The sequence below is a fragment of the Homalodisca vitripennis genome, chromosome X (genome assembly GCF_021130785.1).
Source record: "Homalodisca vitripennis isolate AUS2020 chromosome X, UT_GWSS_2.1, whole genome shotgun sequence".
NCBI lineage: Eukaryota > Metazoa > Arthropoda > Insecta > Hemiptera > Cicadellidae > Homalodisca > Homalodisca vitripennis.
The window spans coordinates 31,420,938-31,446,959 of NC_060215.1; the positions used below are offsets into that span (position 1 = coordinate 31,420,938).

The window sequence follows — 26,022 nt, forward strand, 5'->3', positions numbered from 1 at the left end:
TGAAAAAAAAAATTTTTTTTGGGGAATTTTGGTTTTTTATTTATTAATATTCTTTTAGAATTTTCTCTTTAAAATGGTATATAATATACCTTATTACTATAATATTAACCTTATATAAAAAATATATATATAAAGGCTTGCAACTGTTGTTTGGCGTTGAGCACCACTCCTTATAGTAAACAACAATCTATAAAATAGATATTAATTGGTTTTGTTATGTTGGTACTGTTTTGCTTTTAGTCTGGTTTTTAGCTGATATCACACACTGTCAGCAATATGACAGATGTCATCTGTTGTTATTATTTTATGTGGAGGTTATTGTGAAGTTTTGAAATACTGTGTTTTGTGATTTGCAAGTTTCCCTGTTGTTTTTATTTGTAAAGGAGTTTATTGTAATTGAATGTAGATTAAAATGGGTAATAAGAAGAGAGTAGGAACTAAGAAACTATGTTACAAGAAAGAAGACTGTTGTTCGTAGCAAGAAAACAGTAGTAACTTCAGGTAATGAAGAGGATAGGCCTAGAACACCCAAAGTTGTTTCCACATCCAATGAGAAATTGAGCCCTAACCTAGCCTTCTATGATAATTCAACTGATACCTTACAGTATGACATAGTAAACATTGTACAGCTAGAATCAGTTTTTGAAAGATGTTGCAGTGTGTAGGGTTTGTCATGGCAACCTATCATTTAGTCGAAAAACCATTAGCAGGGCTCGCAGTACAAATTTCCGTCTCCTGTAGCTGTGGCATGACAAAAGCTTTTGACAACTGTCCCAAAGCAACAGATATTAGGCCTAGGCCTATTGAGGCACCAAGCAAAAGTTCACAATGCTACTATGACTTGAACCTAAGGTTAGTATACGGCTTGCGTGTAATAGGAAAGGGCTATACTGCTTGCCCAAACTCTTTGCGGCATGATGATGATTTACCCGCTCACGCCCAGCAAGTTCAATCAACATGAACAGTTTTTGTCCAGCCATGTAGAAAGTGTGTGTGAAAACTCTATGAAGAGAGCAGTGACAGAAGCAGTTAATTGAAAATGGAAATTCTAATGACTTATGTGTTTGCGGTTGACGGAAGCTGGCAAAAGCGAGGCCACACCTCGCTAAATGGCGTTGTCACAATTACTTCAGCAGATACGGGTAAAGTAATAGATATTTATTCAATGTCAAAATACTGTAACTGCCCTCAGAGAACAAGCAACCAAACACTTAGAAATATGCAAGGCAAATTATGTAGGTAGCAGTGGAGGTATGGAAGCTGAAGGTGCGACTGCAATGTCAAAAGATCCGAGACTAAATACGGTGTTCGCTATGTGGAGTACCTTGGAGATGGTGACTCCAATGGCTATGCAAGCAGTTGTGGCAGAAGCACCATATGGCCCAGATGTGTCCATTCAGAAGTTGGAATGTGTAGGACACGTCCAGAAGAGGATGGGGACAAGAATAAGGGACTTTATCATGAAAAATAAAGGCTTGAAGCATTCTGACGGAAAATCTCTTTCTGGGAAAGGTAGGCTAACAGGGAAGGCGATCCAACAAATCCAAATATACTATGGACTAGCCATCCGTAGGAATACACACAGCGTGGAAGCCATGAGGCGAGCAGTTTGGGCGTTTGTACTGTCATGTTCAGTCTACTAACGATAACGCCTTTACATATTTTATGCCCAGACACCGAAGACACATGGTGTAAGTATAACAAAGCCGCCAAAGTAAAAAAACTAAATATGACCACAGCCAGCATTTTTCCACCTCTCACCTGTTCTAATGAAAGCAATCAAACCTATTTTTAAATCTTTGTGCAGCCTAGAACTACTCAGAAAATGTCTCAAAGGAAAATCTCAAAATCCTAATGAGTCTATGAATAATGTCATTTGGGCTCGGCTCCCAAAACGCACCTTTGTTACACTAGGTGCTCTTAGGCTAGGTGTCTATGAGGCAGTCCTATCATTCAATGATGGGTACAGCTCCAAAGTGAAAGTTTTAGAGCACATTGGGCTAGAACCAGGACTGAATATGCGGTTAGCTTTAAAACGTCTCGACACCCAGCGGATTCGCAAAGCAGATAAAGCGGCTACCGACATTGAAAAAAAAAATCAGGCAATCAAGGACTTTAGCCAAAAGGAAGCTGGAGGATCTGTATCAAGAAGCAGAGGATCCAGACAACCCTTCCTACAGTGCAGGCCATCATTAAACCAAGGTATGAGTCCAAAATATGCTACCTTCTTGCTTTTTTTCTTGATTTGCCGAAACTTGTTATTTTTTAACTTTGGGGCCCTATAACTCAAAAACTACTAGGCCTACCCCAGTCAAATTTTTATACAGTATTCTACTTACTATTGCCTAGTTTCCCTCTCATGGGAATTTATAAATATCTCTTGTCAATGAGGCACAGTAAACATTTTTACTTATAAAAAAGTTAGTTAAAAAACAATAAATTATAAAAAAATTATAACTTTTTAATTTTTTTTTCAAATTTAAAAACCTCATGATAAGACCTAGATTATAAGCTATTTAATAAGTAAAATAAAAATCAGGACTCTATCTATAAACCATTACAGAGATATAGGTTTCCCAAGTTAACATTATGTTCTTATGGAGGTCGGGACTGCCCTTAAAACCCACCATCATAAAAAATGGAAGAGAAAACACGTTTTTTGGAAGAATTTTGTTCAGTGCACAGTTTTTGCATCAGTTTACTCAAAATTATTTTTTTTTATATTCCGAACTGTATGGATTTATACGTTATATGTAATTTATACGTTACATAGTATTGTCTGTAAGTAAGTTGAAAATACTTCATAGTTTATAGGATTTACAAATTTATCTTTTGCAGGTGGAGATCTGGATACTTTAGAAGTCGGATCACTTCCAAAAGAACATCAAGATATAATCGAAGCAGATTCCTTTTGGTGCCTTTCAAAATTCCTCGACGGAATCCAGGATAACTACATATTTGCCCAGCTTGGTATACAACACAAAGTAAAACAGTTAAAAGAGCTCATCCAAAGGATAGACGGTGAGTTCCTAGTTACCAAGTCCACAGTTATCTTTTCAAGTTTCCACATACCAAATTTGCCTTATTTATATATTTTGTGTTTTTGTTAGATTATTATATGCAAGGGTCACTGAAAGTTTTGAGGTATATGAAGAACTTTTGTGCTAGACTTACCAAACACTGAGTGTGTTCAAAGTAATCCCCTCTAGCAATGAATACACTTTTGAAATCTGATTTTCCTCTCAGTTTTTGGAATGGAGTCAGAATTTGTATGGATCTCAAGAAAAGCGACGACTGCATAAATGTTTCCTTGAAGAATAACCAGAAATCGCACATTACGAGATAGGGTGAATTAACGGGGGGTGCTCCATTATTTTGATGCCATTTTCTGCAAAAAGTTTTCTCCAAAGTTTTGTGGTGCAAAATTAAACGCTTAATGTTCAAGTCCTGAAGAACTTCTAAGCATTGTTCAGTGTACCAACTTGCTGTAACAGTCTTTTGTCCCTTCAGCTTAATAGTCTTCATCAGTCCCATACTTCTGAAGAAAACGGGTACATTACTTTCTTCTCTGATCATTGTGTGGGGATGGCCCATATGTGACTCTTCTCGATTTGAAACATCAAAAACTGGTATGTACGTCTCATCATCGGTGACAATTTCAGAAATAATCTGATCACCATCACTATTAAGCAGTTTGTGGGTCTTCTGGCTAATTCTCACATGATCAGCTTTTCACTCATCTGTCAAATCGTGAGGTACCCATTAAAAAAACATTTTTCTGGCTTTCAAAAATTAATGCAAGATTATTCGTAGTGCTGTGGTTTGAATCCCTAGGGAAATTCTAACGTTTTCTTGAGTGACGGAATATGGCCTTCACAAGCATTCGTTGTCTTAAAGATAATTACAGCCCTTTTGAAATTCTGAATATCACCTAAAAACACTAGTAAAGGAACCAAAGTGAACCAGTATGCAGAACCAAAGGCAATTTTGAGAGGTTTGACGCACTCATCTGGAGACAAACAGGCTTTAAAATCATAGCCCAAAAATGCTCTTGATAAGACCATGAATCACGAAATTTATCTTTCCGGACACAGGTACATCAATGAAGTTGCTGTCAGGTACTCATAGCCACTTGGACAATCAGATAAGAACGATAAGATTATTGCAGTGTACGTTGTTTTTCGTTATCTCAAAACTTTTAGAATGACCCGTGTAGTGTGTTATGGTTAGCTTTTAACTGTCATGGAGATAGGCTATGTTTAATTATCAATTCTAGAATGCTATCATTCTGGTTGTATCAAGGTATTATGGATTCTCAAGTATATGGACATTTCCATTTAAACGTTTGTAGTGCATTGATGTTAAAATCGTCTTTGTAAAATAATATAAAAGAAAATTGTAGTGATAGTTACTGAATAAATGAGATTTTAAAAAGTGGTGCTTACTTACGCCAATGTATCAATACACAATAATATAACACGATTAAATTGTACGTTATGTGAGCATACAGGCAGAATTGAATAGTTTAAAAATGTTGTATTATTCTGTATACTCATAAACACTTAGCTCTCAAACAAAAATTTAAAAAAATAGTTCATAGTTTTATTTCCATAAGTAATGAGCTGCCAGTTTACAAATTAAACAATTTTATGACAGAAAATTGTATTAGTTGGCAATAACTGCTGTGGTGAAAATTATGACCCAAATTGTGGATATAAATTGTAACATAATTTTTGTACTGTTGTTGGCTGAGTAAATGGGAGATAGCGACATTACCTAGAATCGGTATTTCATTTACATACACATGGTTGACAACTGCAGAATAACATTGAAGAAATATAAGGATATATATATATATATATATATATATATATATATATATATATATATATATATTGTATATATATTTCCAAGAGATTATCTCGTGTAATTTTTTTACTGAGACGAATAATGAAATATGTGCCTGAAAGCTATGTAAAATGTGCTTACTATGCATTTTTTCAATCTATAATAAGGTACGGTTTAGTAATATGGGGTAACAGCACTAAAATCAATGAAATTCTTATCTTACAAAAAAAGGCAATTAGGGTAATAGCACAAGCACAACCACTGGACCATTGCAAACCACTTTTCATAAAACTAGAATAATTGCAAACTGTTATTAACCTATATATATATATTTGACTCAGTATTATACATTATGAAATATATTCAATCTCAAACTTTTAGCGGAAATCTACATAGCCATAATACCAGAAATAAAAATAATATTGTAATGCAACATTGTAGGCTAAGCAAAACCCAACAAAGTCATATTTTAATTTCCCAAAAGATTTACAACAAATTGATAGGCCTAGTTAATAAGTATTCTGTAAATATTTTTAAAACTAAGCTATATAACTGGTTAATACAGAACCCATTTTATGAACTTTCAGAGTTTCTAAGTATTAATGATATATATTTCTAGATTGTCCAATTGCATATTCCAATTTGTTAATCTAATGGTTTAAAGCTTTCATCTGTATACTGAAATTATGTTTTATTTAACATCAAATCTAAAATGTATGTACAGTATTTTTATGTATTAGAGTAATATTTCTTTTGACTATGCCACTTAAGTGTATTTATGACTTTGTCAATGCATTTTGTAAAATGACAATAAACATTATTCTATTCTGTTATATTCTGTTCTAAGTATCTGATTATTAAATTGCACTATTAGACTCTAAGGATGAAAGGATGTTTTTCTAGTCAGAATTCCTTGTTCTACTAGTCAGATTTGAATATGAGTTCATTACTTAGCTGAACCTCCCTCTACAAAGGCTAGATATGAGAATAAAACGTACAAAAAAAAAAAAAAAAACTTGTTCACTTACTAGTCTCTCAGAAACTGTACTGTAGAGCAATATAGCACCACCTGAGATTAGACGCAAAGAGGCTCTTCTGAGAGAGTTCAATAAGATCGTGTCGAATCCCGAATTGCCCGTTACGCGCGACCTTCCTCAGCAAGATAGCAGGCTCAAATCACGCAAGCCATCACTACGAACAGCATCCCAGTTGATAGAGGAGAACTTTACGCCTAATGCTAACTGGGCGTCATCCTGGGAATCATTCGATGGGCGGAACAAGTTCTTGATATCCGATCCTACGAAAGCAGCGGGTGGCTTGGAAATTCCTCGAAAGGAATGGGTTTTATTGAATCGTTTCCGAACCGGGGTTGGGAGAAACAATCACTGGAAATTTAAGTGGGGTATTACTGACGACCAGACGTGTGATTGTGGCGCAAACTCTCAGACAATGGAGCACATTGTAAACGACTGCCCTTTGCGATTGTTTTCTGGTGGTCTGGCTGGTCTAAGTGGTTTAGAGAATGGGTCTCTAAACTGGCTTAGTAATTTGGATTTAGCTTTGTGACGGGAGATCTTAATATTATTCTTAATTTATGACTCAAGAACTTTGTTCTTACGTACTTTTTAATAATTGTAATTTTTAATTTATTTATTTATGGATAGCTGCCTTTGTCCCCCATACGATATATATATATAGAAACTGTACTTGCTACTATTCGTTGAAATTATGTTTGCAGGCACATTACATAAGCACTTACAAAGACATGGGATAGATTATCTGCAGTTCTCGTTTCGGTGGATGAACAATCTCTTGACTCGTGAGATCCCCTTGCGCTGCTCCATCCGACTCTGGGACACGTACTTGGCCGAGTCGGACAGCTTCGCATCGTTCCAGCTCTATGTGTGTGCTGCCTTCCTGCTGCATTGGCGTCAAGAGCTCCTCCTCGAGCGGGACTTTCAGGTACTTTGTCTAGATCGGTCAAACTGTACTCGTACGACCTTACATGCTCTACATTTGCAATCCCTTTTAAATACAATTAATTAATCACCATAACAAAATCGTTTCCACAATTTTGTACTTAAAATATTCAGACTGGATACCCATGTGACTATAACAAAGCCACTTGATGACTAAGTACAATTAATTTTGTTAAGTTTTTCTTACAATTGTGACTATTTGCTTTGACTTTTATTCCGTTATTGTTAAGTAATTTTGATTACTAATCTAAACTTTTGTACTCCCAGTAAGTAATATTTACCTTATTCACTGCTATAGCCCAACTATATTTACTTATGCTAGGATATACATTTTTTCTACTTTTTATTTGATTCAGATTCAGATTCTTTATTGGCTATTAAGTAACACAAATTACAATAAGCTTCGTCAAGTTAATACAGCTAAGTCATATTATTACAACAATGAATTGTATATTAAAAATTACAACAACATTCAAATTCTTAGATCATTAAAATCACAGTTAAAATATTCTTCAGTGGTATAAAAGCATTTTCTTCTTAACCAACTACATATCACACTTTTGTATTTATTACAAGGTAATTGCCTTACTGCTAATGGTAACTTGTTAAACAATATGTACTGTTGAAATTTAAAACTGTTATGAGTCTTGTCCAACCTAACATTTGGGGTCACTAAATTAAGACATTGTCTGGTCTCATAATTATGATAAAAACTGTGGTTATTAAACATACCAAAATGTTCTTTAACATGTAGCAGATTACTATATATATATATATATATATATATATATATATATATATATATATATATATATATATACACACACATGCAACTCAATGATGTTGAGATCAGGAAAAGTTGCTCTACAAGAGTCAGAAGCTGATAAACCAGTGATAGCTCTTATTGCCTCTTTTGCCAAACAAAAGCTTTTTTGGCTGCACTTGAGTTACCCCAGAGTCTTACACCATAGTTTAGTTGCGAATGAAACAGACCAAAGTAGACCATTAACAGAGTTTCCAAGCTGACACATGATCTTAACTTTCTTAAGAGACAAGTTACTCTAGATAGTTTTTTTCAGAGATAATTAACATGTGCATCCCAGCTCAGTTTAGTGTCAAGATAAATACCCAACAGCTTGACAGGATAAAAATAAGGATCATACAAAATGTCTATATTATGTTTTAGTGAGACTAGTATATGTTCAGTCTTACTTTCATTAATCATTAGGTTATTTACAGAGAACCAGATTTTGGCTTGTTCTAGAGAATCTGTAATCTGGGTTTTAACATTAATAGGATCGGTATTATAAAATAACAAGGTTGTATCATCTGCATATAACATTGAAAAACATGGTACATTTATACTAAAATCATTAATAAATATTAAAAATAAAAAGGGTCCCAAAAGAGAGCCTTGCGGTACCCCTGAAACTACACTTAAGAATTCTGAGGAACGGTTATTAACATAAACCTTTTGTTCTCTGTCTTTTAAATAACTTTCAATTAATTGTAATTCCAAATTCCTTATTCCATAAAATTCAAGTTTTTTACATAAAATAGAGTGATTGAGTGATAGGCAGTGTCAAAAGCCTTGCTCAAATCAATCAGTGTAGTTCCAGCCACCAACTTATTTTCAAAACAATTCAAGACAACCTCAATAATTGCTTCAACACCCATTACAGTGGAGTAATTTGGTCTAAAGCCAAATTGATAAGGATAAATCAAATTGTTTGATGTAAAATACTGAAAAAGTTGCCTTATTAAACAGGATTCTATTATTTTACTAATTATCGGGACTATTGTAATAGGACGGTAGTTCTTTGATAAATTCTTGTCTCCTTTCTTAAATATAGGGGTAACCTTAGAAAATTTTAAACAGCTAGGAAACTGACCCTCAACTAACATACAATTAATTATATTTCTCAAAGGGTGATGTAATTTCATAAGGAAGCCAAATGATTACATTTCGTAGTGATTTCACTAGTTGTAGGTCGATTTCATCCCAACCGCTCCTTACACAAGTCTACATTGTCCCGTCGGCCCAAACATTGCTGGTTACTCACAAAGAGGTGTAGGCATTATTGTTTTTACTGCTAGAAACCGTTTTTCCTTCTTCATTCCTAAACCGATATGACAGTGCTTTCTCATTCGGTTTATTTTATCATCACATTTTTCAGTCTTTGTCAAATTGTGCAGTGCATTTCTTGGTGGCGTTCTTGGTGGTTGTTCAGGAGGAGGAAATAATAAGGCCCTAGTCAGATAATTTTGAAAGTAACACAATGACAGTTTGCTTTTTTCACTATTCATGTTGTAGAAGTTGAAGGAGGTTGAGATTATCAATATCTGCAAATGACGCACAAACATATTTTTTTAGCATCTAATACTGTTGCACTCACAAAGGTAATATAAGAGCATTTGGTTGCCACGGACCATCCATATTTATATCTTCTGAGAAAATTGGCTTACTGAGTGATATGCTTCAACAATGCTCAGCCAAATTCCGTGGTTGGACATGCACCATCATAGAACTCATTCTTGTCTATGTAGAAATGAAGTTTCATGCAGAATTTCAAGTCTACAGATGAAATCTTTCTCGAAATGTATTGCCACATGTTTGTTCATTAAATTGGGTTTCATATAGTGTTTAAATAATAAAAGTTTATATACCAAGTCACCATAAAATGATGTATGTGACCGGATAATTAGGCTATACAGTAGAGTCCCGTTAATCCGACCTAATTGGGACCGAGCCCTATTCGGATTATGTGATTGTTCGGATTAGCCAGAATTACAGAAAAATACGGTTTTTAAAGTTGAGAATGGGTCTATTTTGTTATAGAATTATCAACATTTTTTATTAAAATGTGTTTTCTGACTGTTGCATTGTATTTCTTGACAAATAAACGTGTTTGCGAATACTAAGCACATTTACCGTATTTAGTGTGAGAGTTCTATTGTTAAGCAATGTGAGCGTACTGGATATTGTACGGGTCCACGCGCTACGGGACGACGAGAACCTGGGTGATAAGGAGAGTTGGTGCCACACGCAGACGGTGCAGCAGCGCTTAACCTTGCACTACGATACTTAGAGCAACAGGCTACTGCTACACCTGCCGATATCATGTTTATGACACGATGGTGAAACTACGCGTCATACAATAGACTCTCTTCAATGCGACAGAAGACAATAACTGAATTTATGTCTTTTAACAATTAATATTGTACTCAATAATAATATCAGTATTGTACGTCCAATTTTTGTTTGATTTCACTTCTTAATACAGTAATTTAACGCATACTTAACCTATAAGTTTCAATTTGGTACTGTATTTAACTTCATTATTTTTGTACTGTACCGTACACAATTTGTCTTAATAAAATACTGTATGTCTATTTAATTAAAGTTTTCTTTGTTTATGTACAAAATGATGCACCCATTTTCATTTTTTAAGTAATTAGTTCCTATAACTGTTCATTATCGTTATAAATAATTCCTCCTGGACCTGTTCGGATTAACCGACGTTCGGATTACACGTGTTCGGATTAGCGGGACTCCACTGTATGTGTTAATATGTCACATTTTAAATCATCTTGTGAATTTATTGAGTTTGTTTACAAATTTATTTATTCTGCTATTTTCTCGTTGCCATCATGGTTCCCCATAAGACCAATGTAAATATATTTGCTAACGCTCAGCCAAATCCTATGGAGTGACATGCACTATAATCTAACTCGATGCTCCCCATACATACATGAAGCTTCGTACACAATTTCAAGTCTGTAGGTCAGATTCGAGATATCGTGGGGTCAGACATAAATGAAATTTTTCCAGCACCATGAGTATAAGCTTCGCTAACGCTCAGCCAATGCAAAGCTTTAGGATTTAAAATGTTGTAAATAATATATTATAATTATATTTTATAATCATGTAATCAGTAATACGTATATGTGTGTGTGTGCACATTGTAACCTATAATATATTTTTATTAGGCTATGTTAATTGTTATAAATTAAATAGCAGTTATATTTATTCCATACATATAAAGTAGAAAATGTGTACTTTTCATTATTTACCAACAGCAAAACTCAGTTAACAATATTCAACTACAATAAAAATGACATTGTCAACTTATTTTTTCAATACAAATTATTCAAAATAAGACAATAAATATTGGAAGTAGAGTAAAAATTGCTAGTTAATTTAGATATTTGAAAAGATAATAAATGAAGCAAAGGTTGGAGATAACCTTAAATTGTGTTTATCAGGTGTTTTACACCAAATGTATTCCCATGAACAACAATCAAGATTTTTATTACTTGTCCAGTTTATTGAGTTACTACGGTAGATTAATCCTTAGTAGACTGTATGTAGACTAATTAATAAATAACGGGTATATTATAAAAAATACAAGGAATAAATATTGTAAACAAGTTAATATTATTGATACCGAATTCTCACCAATTAAAAGTAATAACCTTCTTGTATCCTTATACTTGAATTTCAGTTCATTATTTTAGCACCGTATTAAATTTGTTAATTTTGTACACAAACATGCATTATTCATATTTTGCATTATTAGTTATGCAGTCATTTTAATGATGTGGTTTTGTTTTTCTACAGGGCCTGATGTTAATGTTACAAAATCTTCCAACTCAGAATTGGACGGACTCGGATATCGGTGTGCTGGTAGCGGAAGCTTACAGACTCAAGTTCACTTTCGCAGATGCACCGAATCACCTACAGAGTAATGATCACAGATGACCAAAATTGTAAAGTTCCTCTTTAACATAATATATCTTAAAATATCAAGTGTTCATGTTTTGGCACAATGTAAATTTAAAAAAACGTTTTAACTGTGTATTTTTCAATCAGTGTTAAAGAGAACTCTTATAAAAATGTAAATTACCAAAACAAAATTCTTTGATGTGTTTAACATAATGACATTTGTACATAATAAGTAATCCAAACCATGGTTTATAATACTAATATTTATTGATTACTCTGACAAATATCTAAAAATTTTTTGACTTTAAGACGTAAAGAAAGTTTGTTTGTCCGAACATGTTAATTTATAAAAATTAAACAATAATGCTATTTTACAAATTGGCTTTACCACTTCTTTACTGTCCAACCACATTCCTTCATTCCTTAGTTGTAATATGATTCAATATGTTAAAGTTTAATTCAACCCCTTTTAGTGTCAAGCGCTCATTGAGAGGTTGGTGCGGTTAGTGCCAAATATTTATGAAACACCATATCTCTCAGTGTCAAGCACTCTTTTGGTATTTACGTAGAGTTCCGCCAAATAACTCATAACTTTGTCAAAAATAGACATAATAGTATGATTTTTGTTTTATTCTGTAAGTGAAAAAGTTGGCTTGAAATTATAATATTTGTTTGTACAATAAAATCTGTTGAAATACAAAGATTGCAATTTTATTATTTTAATTGATTCGTACGCTCATTTTTGTGTTTCTTATGTAAATAGGAATAAAATATACGAAGCTTACAAAACAGTAAGTATATGTATAATTGAGTTTAAATTTGTTTATATATTAGTACAAAATATTGAAAATCGGCACATATATATATATATATAACAGGCAAATACTCATATTTATACTTATATTTTGTTATGTTGACTCATATTTGACAAATAACTTGTACCAAGTGTATCAAAGTCAGAGTAGATGATATATCTAGATTATTAAAATCCATTATTTTATATAAAAAGAGATACTTGGTATCTAAAACTTAATATTAAATTATTATTATTATTAATACTATTATTCTATGTATAAAATGAAACTAAAGATTTTTTTACTTGGTTTCTCAAACTTACATGCCAACACAGGTTGAATAGCAATGGTACACTCATCTATATCAATACTCTACTTCTATAATCTATAAATCTTCACTATGGTGTGAGTGATGCAAACATCCTTGGTTTATATAAACAACTCCTCCCTCCTTTGTATAATTGTCCCTCCCTCCTCTACCTGAATTCATTTGTTCACCAGCAATATAGTTTTGTAATTCATATAGCACTTTCTAAAAAACTGAGCCATCATGAATTTGGTTAAAAATTTAATAAACTATTTTAATCTTAGATAAAAGGGAAGAAAGCCGTTATTGTGCAAATCAATCAAATTTCAAAATTCATTCACATCTAAAAATAATGAGTTTTTAGTTCCATTGTTCACACTTAAGTCACATATTATAACTTAAGGTACTTGTTCTGAAGATTTTGCACTTAAAAAATCCACTGTGTTTTCCATCTAAACTGTACATGTTTTGGACACTATTCTAAAATCTTATTGAAAGATTAAAATGATGCAGTAAACAATAACAATCAGTTTCCATAAAGGTATGTTTTACATTATTACATTCATCTGGCTTTTTCCCTTTCTGGCATGGTAAACGTTCTTCTGAGTGGAAATTTGCATTAAAAAAAAATATTGAAACCCATTAGGGTAAAATTATGTCTTTGCATAGGCAATTAACCCTTCGCACGCCACTAATAAATTCATTAACTTTCCTATAACGCCAAGAAAAGTAAAAAAATGTCAGTTTCTTTAAGTTCAAACCTTATTTTTATTATAGCTAAATTATAAAAGGTAAAAGGAAAAAAGTATAAAACAGGGTATTTATTGATAAAAATTAAACAAACTATTTACAAAAACTGTTTATTTAAAATAAATTTAAATTTAATTGTAAAATATAATTAAACTGAAAAGTTTAATTACATTTTGCTATAAAACAAGATATATATTTCAAAGTAATCACAACACTACCACACGATGAAGAATAATAATGAGATACGTTAGTAGATGTGCACTTGTGACAACCGAGAAAGCAGTAATACACGCCACGGATATGTTTGGTTATGGCTCTGTAGGAGACGCAGAACTGAGGAGCAGGTGGTCGGAGTAGACAAAGGCTGCTCCCGTCCCCCTGCCGCTAAGTGAAGGTCGTTTATAAATACTTCCTTGGGAACCCCGATAAGCGCGGAGCGTGCACCGGGCATTTTGAAGGCCTTTTGTGAACTAAAAAACTCTCCAAGAGACATAATCTATAATATCAGATATAACTGTATTTGGCGTTTTGGTCAATATAAGTAATTTATTATTTGTTGGTAGTTAATCCCTGCATTGTTGTGTGTTATTAAAAAATATTTGTTTCTTGTTCAGTCGTAACTCAAATTACGATTTGCGCGGGTCCACATCAACCTTTGGGGTTTCAACATAGGGTTCTTGATAGTTTTCCATGTCTTGTACTAGGGTTGTTAATGGATGTTGATGACACAGCTACAGCTGTATCCAATGATGATAAAGGTGATTATAAATTCCATGAATCGGACTTATAAATAGCTACTGTGATATTGTGGGAGTTGAATAAAGCTGAAGTAGGCAATCGTGAAAGGGCTCTCCAAACGATCTGAGAGTCCACTCACAAATGTGAGTCGTTTCAATTTCAGGTGAATAAAGTTTGGCGTAGAGAGCGAGTGCTCACTTACGTAAAATTACAAAATGCGAGTGTGCTATCACGATCTGAGGTGGAGGGAATCGTTCAGGTCTGAACCGAAGCCCCAGCTGATTAGCCCATCCTTGGACCACCGGCACAACACTTTCTCGATCATGTACATATGAACTTTGTCGTCTTCTATTTAGTCTAACTTGTCACAATTGAGAGGTATCAGTTGTTTGTTGCTCCTGGCTTGTGCAAGCGTATCTTTAAAATGGTCGTGTTCTCTTATGCATTGACGGATTTCTTTGAAACAAGTACCATTGGAATTGTAATGAAATTTTTCAAATAGTTGGTGTCTAGTGAATTTTTTTTAATTATTCTGATTTTTGTTATTTTACTTTAACAATTTTCAACAGACGCCATTTTGTTAATATTAAAGAAAAAAACACAGATTTTTAAAATTTTCCTTCTAACTATTGAAACCTATATGCCAAATTTGGTTAAATTAACTAGTTTTAGAGATATTTTTTATAAAAATTACAAAATGGTGGCTAGCATCTAAACAAGACATTTCTCGATCTATATTGTATGACATTCTTTTCTTGAATGATCAATACTATCACCCACAGAAGTTTGTGACACCCTTTTGTGAACACCCTGTATTCATTACAACCCGAAGCAGTACACTTTAAGTTTGGCGGAGAGTAAAAAAATAATTATGTGTGAAATGCCATACTACTTCTCATGAAATGATAAAATAAGTGTTTCTTTACATCCTGTTTTCAAAAAAAGGTGATTTAAAGGTGGGACCAGAACTTCGCTTAACAATGTAAAAAAATATTCTATTGAAAATCAATTGTATCAAATTAAAGGTAGCTGTCACAAATATTATGTTGATGTTTCGATTTAGAAATCTCACTTACTCATTTCAAAAATGAGATGAAATCCTGTAAATTTTATCTTAAACGTTTTTTCATAATTCTGGTCCATTACAGATTCTTTTCGCCTAAACAAAACCAACAAAAATACGTTTTTGTTTTGTTTTATTGCCATAACTACTACAAAACTATGGGGTTTTCAGGAAATATGATATAATAACATCTTTTGTAGACGTCTTCATACAAACATAATAAAAGGGTTTTAAAGAGTTTACTCCATTTCGGTTGATTTCCTAAAGGGCTGCAAATTGATTTTCAAATGGGAGTAATATCGGTAACCCTCTTCTTGTGCATTTCTGCTTACCTGTTACAGAATTCACAGCATGAGAGGCCACTCATCGTTTGAGGTGTCTGTTTTTTTTTCATCTGAACCCAAGTGGCACTATCAAAATATGAGAATTGAGAGGACATTCATGTGTGTTGTATTGTTTTAGTTTATTGAAGTTGAGTTTTTTTTGGTAATGTTGTGATTCAGTATTTATGTGCTAGTTAACACAAACTATTGTAACAGATTGGTCATCATCTGTATAAATTTCACTCTCTCTATATAAAATGAGATCTGTAAGTTTCACAAAATCCCTGTACATATTTTTTTTTATTAATTTAACTGCACTTTTAAAATATGTTTATTAACTAGCAGTTAATTAATTTGGACTTAAAATAACAATCCTTGTACTTGTTAGATATTTATATTTAATTTCCAAAAGCTTACACAACCACTTTTTTTGTAAAAGTTTTCTCAAGAAAAGGTTTTTCTTCTTTTAAATAAATTGAATTAAAGTTAACTTGTTTCAAAAATAAAATTGAACTAAAATTTTACTTTTCTTATCAAACTCAATTAAAATGAAATTTATAATTTAATTCAAAATAAAATGTACTTTTCTGTATTATAAACAAGGCTATATAAAACTGAATTAAAAACTTCCTGACAAATTCTTCGTACAACTTATGTCACAACCTGTTGCTGTTGGTACAGTCTTAAAGTTCAAACTGTAATTTAACTATGTTTCACCCCAAAATATTTATTAAAACCTTTTTATCTTGAAGTATAAAAATTATTCTGACTGTTGAATACTAAATGGTTATTACCAGTAACTTTTAAATAATATTAAAATTGAAGAATTTACTCTGAACAATACTTGCAACACATGTGCTCTCTTGAAAACTTGCGTTAATTATTAAGTGATTATTAAGTAAGTAAGTAATTATTAAGTCTTCTTATTTCCCTTTTGTGTAAACGTTTATACAATATCCCTGTAAAAGAAAGCTACCATTAGTAAACAGCAAAACTCCCATCTGAAAATCGTAATTTGACTATAAAAGAGCGACTTACGCAAAATCCCTCACAGATGGGTCAAGAAAACTATTAAGACGCAAATCACAAACTAAAATTAACCCCAAAAGAAACTCCAAAAAGGCGCTGAGAATCACATGTCGTAACTATTTATACCTCCCCTTCCAGTAAACCAGCTAACTAAAAACCAAGCCTTTGATAGGCCTCCAACTATCCAATCACAAGGTCAGAGAGAACAAAGTAATCTTCAAACTACCCCTATTGTAATCACGTTAACAAACTAGACTACCAGAAAAACCTGGATACTACCTGCTAGGATCTCAATGTATCATCCTACAAACGCAGACTCTTTCTTGAGATATTACATAATTTAATTTACTTACACTTTAACATCACTAATTAAATTCTAAAATATTTTTGCATATATTTTCTCCAATAAATAAATTGCCTACAAAGTAATGCTACACTCTATACATCCGTGTGTTTAAATTCTTTTATTATTGCAATTTTTCTTACAATATGTTGAATTTTATCACATTTGTACTCGAAGGCTTCACCTTTTTGCCCCAGAGGTGTACATTCTAGAACAGCCTCCAACCCCACAGTTTGACAGAGAATGATACACATGCCAGCCTCCTTTGGGGCTTCTTTGCTGCTGTGTTTTGTACTTTCAGCAACCACAAAAGAGCTGCATATGTGACTTGTTTTATTATGGTCTCAAAGATTAGGTTTAATCTAAGTAGTCTTTTGAAAACTCCTATAGCAGTTGTACTTTTGAAATACTCTCTACTGCATATAAGCATTCCATGTTACCCTACTGTCTAGAATTACTCTTTGATACTTGGCTGTATTAGAATGCAGTCTTGTAGAACCTTTCAGAATATGTTTACCCAACTCAAAATTTAAGTTTGTAGTAAAGATTAAAGGAATTGTTTCAGTAATATTGATCTTAAGAGTTTCACCTTTACTCAAGTAACTAAAGTCTAGGACATTTTGGGTGAGGTTCTCCCAAGCACTCCTGGCCAAGCACCAGATCGTGAGAATAGAAGTGGAAATGAAATGAAATATAACTTTATTTCCACAATTTTCATATTGATACAGATATCACAAACATGTCTGCAAAGAATTAATTAGTTAGCAAAGACATTAAAACATTGTAATTCCTGAATATATATTTTATTGGAAATTAACCTAGATGGGCAAGCAGCCTGTGCGTAGGCTAGAGACACTATCCTTTACAGAAATTAATTTTAGTTTGTTTCGCTGTGTAAGGTACAGAGACAAACGAAAGAATAACAATAAAATTAACAATTTAAATTAAACTATCCGGCACAGAAATATATTTAATTTACTTGAACTAATTAACAACTTGGGTGGTGTTGAGGATGGAGGGAGGGGTGGGAGAAAGGACCAAGGTCAAGCCTGCCTATATTCAGATAAGATTAGGGCCTCCTATATTCAGATAAGATTAGGGCCTTGCTCCCACAAGGCCAATTTGCAGATGGAAAAAATTAACGTTTTTCTTAAAAATTTAAATTGAAGTAGATTCAATTAATTTGAAGTGATTGAAGTTTTTGCAAATTTTTCTGAATAATACTTGGGAAATATAAAAGGAATTTGTTATTGGAAATGATTTAACTAACTTTGTAACAGGTTTTAAGGAGGTACTCTCTTGTTATAACGGGTATAAAGTGGACCTTTATATGCCACTTTCTTTTGCTTTAGTCAAGAGATTGTCCACCACGAAGACCATAAAAGAGATGACATTGCTCTCCCTTGAGGACATCCTTTTATGGTTGTAATTGTAGTAGTTTCTATCCAGTCTATCTCTTCCTGTAGACAAGTTGTAAACATTCTGTGTCCTCCTGGTGATTTGAAAGGCTTTAAAAAAATAGCCAACTTTTTCTGATGAGTTTTCCTGAAAGCAACTTCCCGACAGGATTCTTACCTCTGATAAAGAACACATTTTTTATCTGAGAGCAAGCCCTCCTCCCTTCAGGTAAGTGGGTATTCAGGAGCACTTCTAGGGTCTCCTTTCTACCTAGGGTCAGACTGCAATTCGTTTTCAGTACTCTTTCTTACAGGATGGTAAATCGTTGGCAACTTATGGTAGACCCATGGTGTCTTTACAGAAGTTTTTCACCATTAGATTATTTTTTTTCTGGTTCCTTAATTATATTAAAGTCCGACTCGCCTGTTTAGCTTAAAAGAGATTTCTCATTTAACATTTATAATAACAATAAATATGGAATCAATGTTTGAATTACCAGTGTTAAATTATAAAATGGTTTTGAAAATAAAATTAACTTTTCATGAAAATAAAAACTATTTCCTCTTCAACGTTTTGCTTTCCTTCAGATAATATGTTACTCAGTAATAAAATCAGACACTCTTCTACTTGCCTTTAGATGATGCTTTACATAAGAATATTATCTCAACATCAAGATAGCTTACAACTAAATGTTTAGTGCCACAGTTATGACAATATTATCTCAACATCAAGATAGCTTACAACTAAATGTTTAGTGCCACAGTTATGACAATACTATAGTATAGATGAGCCGCTTTGAAAGCAACCTATTAAGTGAACAGTGCGGGGGGTGGGGGGGGGAGGAGTGAGAGAGAGAGGGAGAAGTGTGGACTCACTTCCTCCTCCACTTTCCTTATCAACCACTCCTCAGTCGCCACTTGTAGGGTATGTGTTACATAACAGCTGTTTTACAAACCTGGTAATAATAACACAGCTGTTAACAATAAACATATGTTAAATACTTCCTAATCATACTAACACATTATTAAATAGGTGCAATGCACTATTAACATAAATAATAATATTTGTTATTATGTAACAACGAGAATAACAGACCATAGTGTGATGCTCCAAACCAACGAAGGGAAGCAAAGCACCAGCAAGAAATAGATGAAGCAGTGAAAGAGGGCGTGGTCAAGCTCCTGCCCCCCCCCCCCTCATGCACAAGAAATCTTTGAGCAGGTCGCTTTCAATGTGGCTCATCTATAGTTAGTATACTTTGTGGCCGTCAATAAAAACAAGAGAGGCAGCAAAGAGCTTTAAGTCACTTCTTCCTCGAAAGTTGTCATGCATGCCCTCTGAAATGCCATAATGTGATGTGACGAACAAAGAATGGGATCGTTTACACCACATATTTTTGCAGTCAGGTGCTGAGCAGTTTACCGGCATTATTTTATATATTTTTTAATTTTAAAATTTCTTTACAGATCTACCTACATCATATCATACATTTCAAATCAATCTTCTCACTCCTGGCTTAACTGATGCCTTCCAATTATTACTGATCACGCTATCTATCGCCAAAATTAAATAACAATAGTCTCCTACAAACTCACCAGAAGCGCCTTAAACAGCTTATCAATGCAAATTGGCGATTCACGTTCTGCTATCCATTTGCATAGCATGCTTACTTACTGCTCACATACTTATCAAAATCCGAGTAATATTTTATTTTTCTATCTGCATTGCATTGAACTTTGTATACAATTAATTACAACGTGAGTATTTTTAGTCATTCAGCCTCACTTCAGGGAAAGGATCTAACGTCACTTCCAGTTTTAGGTTAGTGCTAATCACACCCAAATATTCGTCTTAAATTATTTTTTACATTTCTTTGATACAGTCCACTACTCTTAAAGACTTCACAGATGACACAAACAGTGAAAAATTTAGTAATATTATTGATACATTGCTTATCTTAATCCACTGTTTAATGGGCTACAAGGTTCCAAATACAATGAATGAGATTGATCAGAACAGAAAGTGAAATGCTGTAGAAAACTTTCTTGGAATAGACTGAATTGGAAGTGAAAGGGATAATTGGAAAGAAACACAGAAATTATATTTGTACTTCATAAAGTATATTGATATTCACAATAACACGTATAATAATATACTTCTTTTCAACATATAAAATCCACAAAAAGACTAAAAAATACGTGATTTTGAAGCATAATGTACAGTTTTAAACAATACATTTACTAACTTTATGAAATATACTTGATATTGTGGAACTAAACATGTAAATCTCTTGACTTCAAGGGTTGGACATGGACAAGACTTTGGTTAGCTGCTGAGACAAGTGTTTGACTTACATATCACATTTCTCACTTGAATACATAGACATTTACTCTTCTACATGCATACTGATAGTCGTGCAATTCATGGTGTAAATTAGTATTCAACTAACACTAATCAATACATCTTTTAACATAGTAAAGTAGAACAGTAAACATACAAGAAAATAATATATATTTAAGTAAAAACTGTACATGAGGAATTCGAGAGGGATAAGCGAGATATTGTGCCATCTCGTTTGTACTGGTCAATCCTAGAAATGTCAAGTCTATGAAAATCTTAAATGCAAGATATTGAGTAGTAGCATATCTTTTTAAATTAAAATCTTGACAAAACATTCATTAACGTTAGCTAAACGTACATGTAAGATTTTCTACTGACACATTGTACACTCTTCACAACGAAGTAATAAAATTTTCCTTGTATAAAAAAGTGCATTTTTAAGTTTTGCGTTGACTGATATGAATATTTCTATTTGTATAGTGTATAGAATATTAACCCTTATAACGTCACAGACGCCGTATGGCGCATAGACAAACTATCTCCAAACGGCAAAGACGCGGTACGGCGCATCGACACAAAACTGCGTCTATAGCAAATTTAAGTTCCTTTTAAATCCGATCAATGTCACTAACGGTATGCGTCAACCATGTGTGTGGGTTATTGACCTATGTCAAGTGTCAAAATATAGCTGTCGCGTTACATTGTTTGAAACAATAGACGCGGTGTCTAGACACTCTCCCCGCCACACAGCACAGACGCTGTACAGCGCACGCGCTTTTGTTTGCAGTTTGGCTTCAGGTAGTGCGTGTCTAACCATCGCTGAGTCGGTTTCCTTCGTCGTGTTTTCTGTTTATATATGGTTTTTATTTATTTTTAATTTTATTATATATAATTTATTATAAATATAATTTATTTTAATTATATTTATATAATTGTCTGGTAATGTTTAGTTTAGTAAAATTTTGTGTGCCTTTTATTTTGACTTTATTTATATCTACAATTTAATGTCCCATAAATATATGTACGTACAAGATAATTTTAAAATTTTTACTTTTTTATACTTACCATAATTATAGAAAGTAAAAATAAAAATGAACTTTACACATTTAAAATTTTTTTTTATTTATAATATTGTGCCGTTTGCTGGAAGTCGTGAAAAGATATACTGACGTTATAAGGGTTAAGAGAGAACTCTAGTCAGCTATCGGTCATGTATCTGAGACCCTGCAACATGGGGATCAAGTTTAAAACTGAGTTATAAATAGTAATTCATCTTAAATCAATGTACGTTTCATAAATTTATATTTTAGTACCTTAATGCTAACGAATTGTTATAAATACGATTGATTACCTGTTAATACTAATGGCTTGTAATTTGTATTCAAAATATAGTTTGTTATGGAAAAATCTATAATTAATAAAAAAATTAGTATTAGCAGATAGCTGTGTTTTTAACAATTCATTAGCATTGAGACACTAAAATCGTTTCTGAAGTAAAACATTTATGTGTTTGGAGACGTTCCTATTTTTAACGCAGTAAAGATCATCAGCTGCATTATCGGCAACTGGCTAGCGTTCCCTCTTAAGAATAGAATAGAATAGAAAACTCTCTTTATTGCAGGAATATACAAACTCAATTTCAAATGAAATTAAACAAATAACACAATTAAGTTTATAAATAAACAATAATTACTTACAACTAACAATAATTACTACTAAATTATGTACTACAAATATGTAAATTCCCGCAAAAGGTAGCCCTTACAGGCATAAAGCCCAATTATAAGGGCTTAAGGTGGTTCCATGCCTTAGATATAACAATCTTAATACGTAATGTAATTTATCGATTATAGACAGGAACTTCAGAAGCTAACTTCAATATTACCTTTATCTAAACTGAAATTAATAAAATGTTGTTATAAATCTACAAATATTTCATGTGCGGAAAGTCCACAGTAAACCCGCTACCAATTCAATAAACGATAATAAATGGATTTCAATCCCTTTTTTTTAAATCTCGCTCACCCCTGATGTAAAGCACATGAATTTTTCTCCTGGAAGTCAAGAGTTTAATTAATCCCTGTATTCGTTTAAAGTTAACTTTTCATAATGGTGGATTCGAAGAGGTAAACAGGATTGTTTAGTGACATCTGATATCATATACTATTAATGAGAATTATTTTCAAATACTTAGTGATGGTATATGTCCATAACTATCCTGTTACCTTTTCAGTCCTTATATATATCACACATATTATATATACTTTATCAAAATTAAAATAAAATCATTATAAACTGGAAGCTCTCAAAGTTTTGTGAACAATGTAAAATGACTAAATAACTACGGTTTAAATTAATTATATATATATATATATATATATGATATAAAAAAGGAAAGAACACTATAAACACATACTTAATATACATAATTCACAATGGCTTTAAATTTATCAGTCTCACATGTTTCTGTATTTCAACAATTAACAACTATTGAAATTGTCCTAAGAAGCTTTATGGTATTAACAAATGACTTGACTCACAATAAGGGTGTAGGATGTTAGTGGTTTTAACTTCATAACTACAGTTATAAATAAATTTGTTTCTCTTCCAAGACAACACACACAATGTACACTTTTCATATAAATTGTACACAGAGCAACAATTGTGTCATAATTTGAAAAATATTTTTAATTTTCACTGTGAGAGCCCCCTAACTTCCCTTCTTTGGAGAGGGGGGTGGGTGGGATGAGCCATCTCTCCTATACTGTTATAATATGTCATCGTCATGTATATTGAAATATGAGCTTTAGAAGCATTTAATAAATGAAAAATACGATTAAAAAAAATTTAAATGAAACTTTATGAAATCACAATATTAAATCATATTCGTACAAATAATCTACAATGTAAGCTTAAACATCGACTCACACTTTCGTATTTCTCTCATTTTATAATCCGAAACCGAAAAATAAATGCAGATGTTACAAAATGGTGGATCAGACTAAACCTTGGCTGCTTAGAGCTATGATAGATTAATATTTAACTTATAACCCTTTTTTCCTGTTGAGGTATGGCTAACACGCCCAATGCACTGTGACCTGAGGTCTTTTGAGCATAAATATTATTTCCCATCAAGGTGCAAGGTATAACAGAACTCAGTTAGCTTTCTGGAGTCCACCTCTCTCACAACACAGGGCTCAAGAAAAGCCTTTCTTATCCACCTGAGTCAACTTTTGAGATGGCTGGACAGAGGTGGTCTTTTGACTCATCCTTATTGCAGAATCTAGAGAATTCTGAGGCACAGAGTCCTAGTCTTCTGTGTTTCCAAAGAGGACCAAGGCCTGTCAAAATTCCTAACAGAAGTCTTAGTTAATTTTTTTTGGTAAGGTCAAAGCTATCTCGTTAGCGATCCTGCAGCGGGTCTATGAATAGCTTTGACATTCTTAATCCTTGGGAGTTATGCCACTTGAACACGTTTTAACTTTTGTTTCCTATCTCTCTACAAACCTCTTGACGTAACTAAAGAATACACCAAAACGAATTTCCAGGACCTGTCGATGTGGATCCTACCCCTTTTCTTGCCAGTATATCTGCGTCCTCATTTCCTTCATTCTCCCCCACCCTTTTATGCCTTATTCTGTCCGTCCTCATCGACCACTGGCCTGTGCGAGGATCTTATCAAACAGAATAAGGAGTAGAATCGATACAGTACAAGGCCAATGTTACTGATAAAAAGTGCAAGGGTTACGGACAGGATTCGAACCTGCGCTATCTCTAACTCAGACTCAAAGAGCGACGTCTTAGACCGCTCGGCCATTGGCACTCCCAAGGCTTTGAAGCCTTCATGGCCTAGTACCCACAACAGGTATACCTGGTTCTGTTTTGCCAGTTTTCTTTCCCTTCCTGAGGGAAAAGGACAGTTTGTCCCTGCACTTAGTCCTAAAAGGACCTTTGCGCCTCCCTTACTTTAATTTTGTGTCCCTGCACTTAGTCCTAAAAGGACCTTTGCGCCTCCCTTACTTTAATTTTGTGCCCTCAAAGACCGAGGCTTTTTCAAAAACCAATCAGATTTAAGGGCTCCTGTTCTCTAATGTCCTTGGGCCTGCTCCCAGGTATCCTTTCCGAGTCTCTACGATGGCAGGACAATCTAACCAAATGTGCTCCGCTGACTCCTCCTCCTTTCCATAGAGTCTACATTCTTTACTCTGACTAAGACCTACCTTCATAAGGTGCTTCCTTAGAGGGCCATGTCCTGTCAACATTCCTAATATCAGTCTTATATCCACCTTATTCTGGTCTAGGAGAGCTGTCCACCCTTTAACGTAAGGAGAGATAAACAATTTGGATAGTCTTAATCCTGAGGCTCTACTCCAATTATTGTGTCTTGTCCTCTTTTCCCAATCTTTGACCAGAGCTTTAATGTTGGAGAAGGCTATCCCACAACCTGGCTCAGGCCCCACCAATGTGGATTCTGCTCCCTTTTTGGCGAGAATGTCTGCTTTTTCATTCCCATGAATACCTTCATGACCCGGTACCCAACCGAGTGTTACTCTGTTATTGATTGCCAGCTTTGCTAGAGCATTCCTGAATGTTTTGCCAGTTACTTTACCATTTGGTACCAACCAACATTTGAATCAAACTTGTAGACTATTAATACCTTACGAGCTGCCTAGCTGAGAACATATACCCAACAGTAAAAAAAAGGTATTACTATTACAAATAAGTATTATTATTATTAGTTTTATCCTTCTTCACACAGCTAAACATTCATAGAATTATTTTATCTTTTTATCGTCGTAATTCTATAGTAAAAAACACAACACTCCAAACAAATCCATAAGACTAATGCAATCAATATAGTCAAGATTATATTCCAAACTAGTACTCTAGAACAATATTGGCTTCTTATAAAAATTACAGCTAATGTTCTAATAAATATGTTATTTTCCCCTTATCTGGTTTTAAACATTTATAGTATAAAAATGTTTCCAACAAAAAGTTCATTATAATGAAAAATATTTAGGTAAAATCTTTTTCTGTGCCAATATTTTTCCTTGCATCACCCGTTGGCTAGTTTAGTACTAATTGGTAAAATTCTGTGTTCTTCTTGGGGATGTAGTTGACAAAAGCCTTAAGTTAATCATGTTTTTGGACTTTAATAGTCATTTATCCTAACTCACATGTTCAAATTGTTGGAAGAACAAGTTAATGGCTTATATGTACGTGTAGCCAATGAATCAATTAAGTTTTCAGATATTACAGCACCTTTCACAAGCCTATAAGTGATGGGCATATAAGACTTTATTCCAACATACTTTTCAGTCATGTTTGACTTTAGTATCTTTGGAAACACAAGTTTTTTTTATAATATGCCTGCCAACATT

At 33.4% G+C, this 26,022-nt stretch overlaps 1 protein-coding gene across 2 annotated transcripts in view; it reads left to right on the forward strand.

Moving 5' to 3' along the window:
- LOC124368884 (TBC1 domain family member 22B) overlaps positions 1–11,931 on the forward strand; it is a 37,050-nt gene extending 25,119 nt beyond the window's left edge. For both annotated transcript variants that reach the window (XM_046826382.1, XM_046826381.1), the window contains 3 exons: positions 2,839–3,021; positions 6,587–6,810; positions 11,449–11,931. In XM_046826382.1, the coding sequence (XP_046682338.1) occupies positions 2,839–3,021; positions 6,587–6,810; positions 11,449–11,589 (548 nt within the window). In that variant the 3' untranslated portion in view covers positions 11,590–11,931. The remainder of the gene's footprint in view (positions 1–2,838; positions 3,022–6,586; positions 6,811–11,448) is intronic.
- Positions 11,932–26,022: the final 14,091 nt, after the last annotated feature.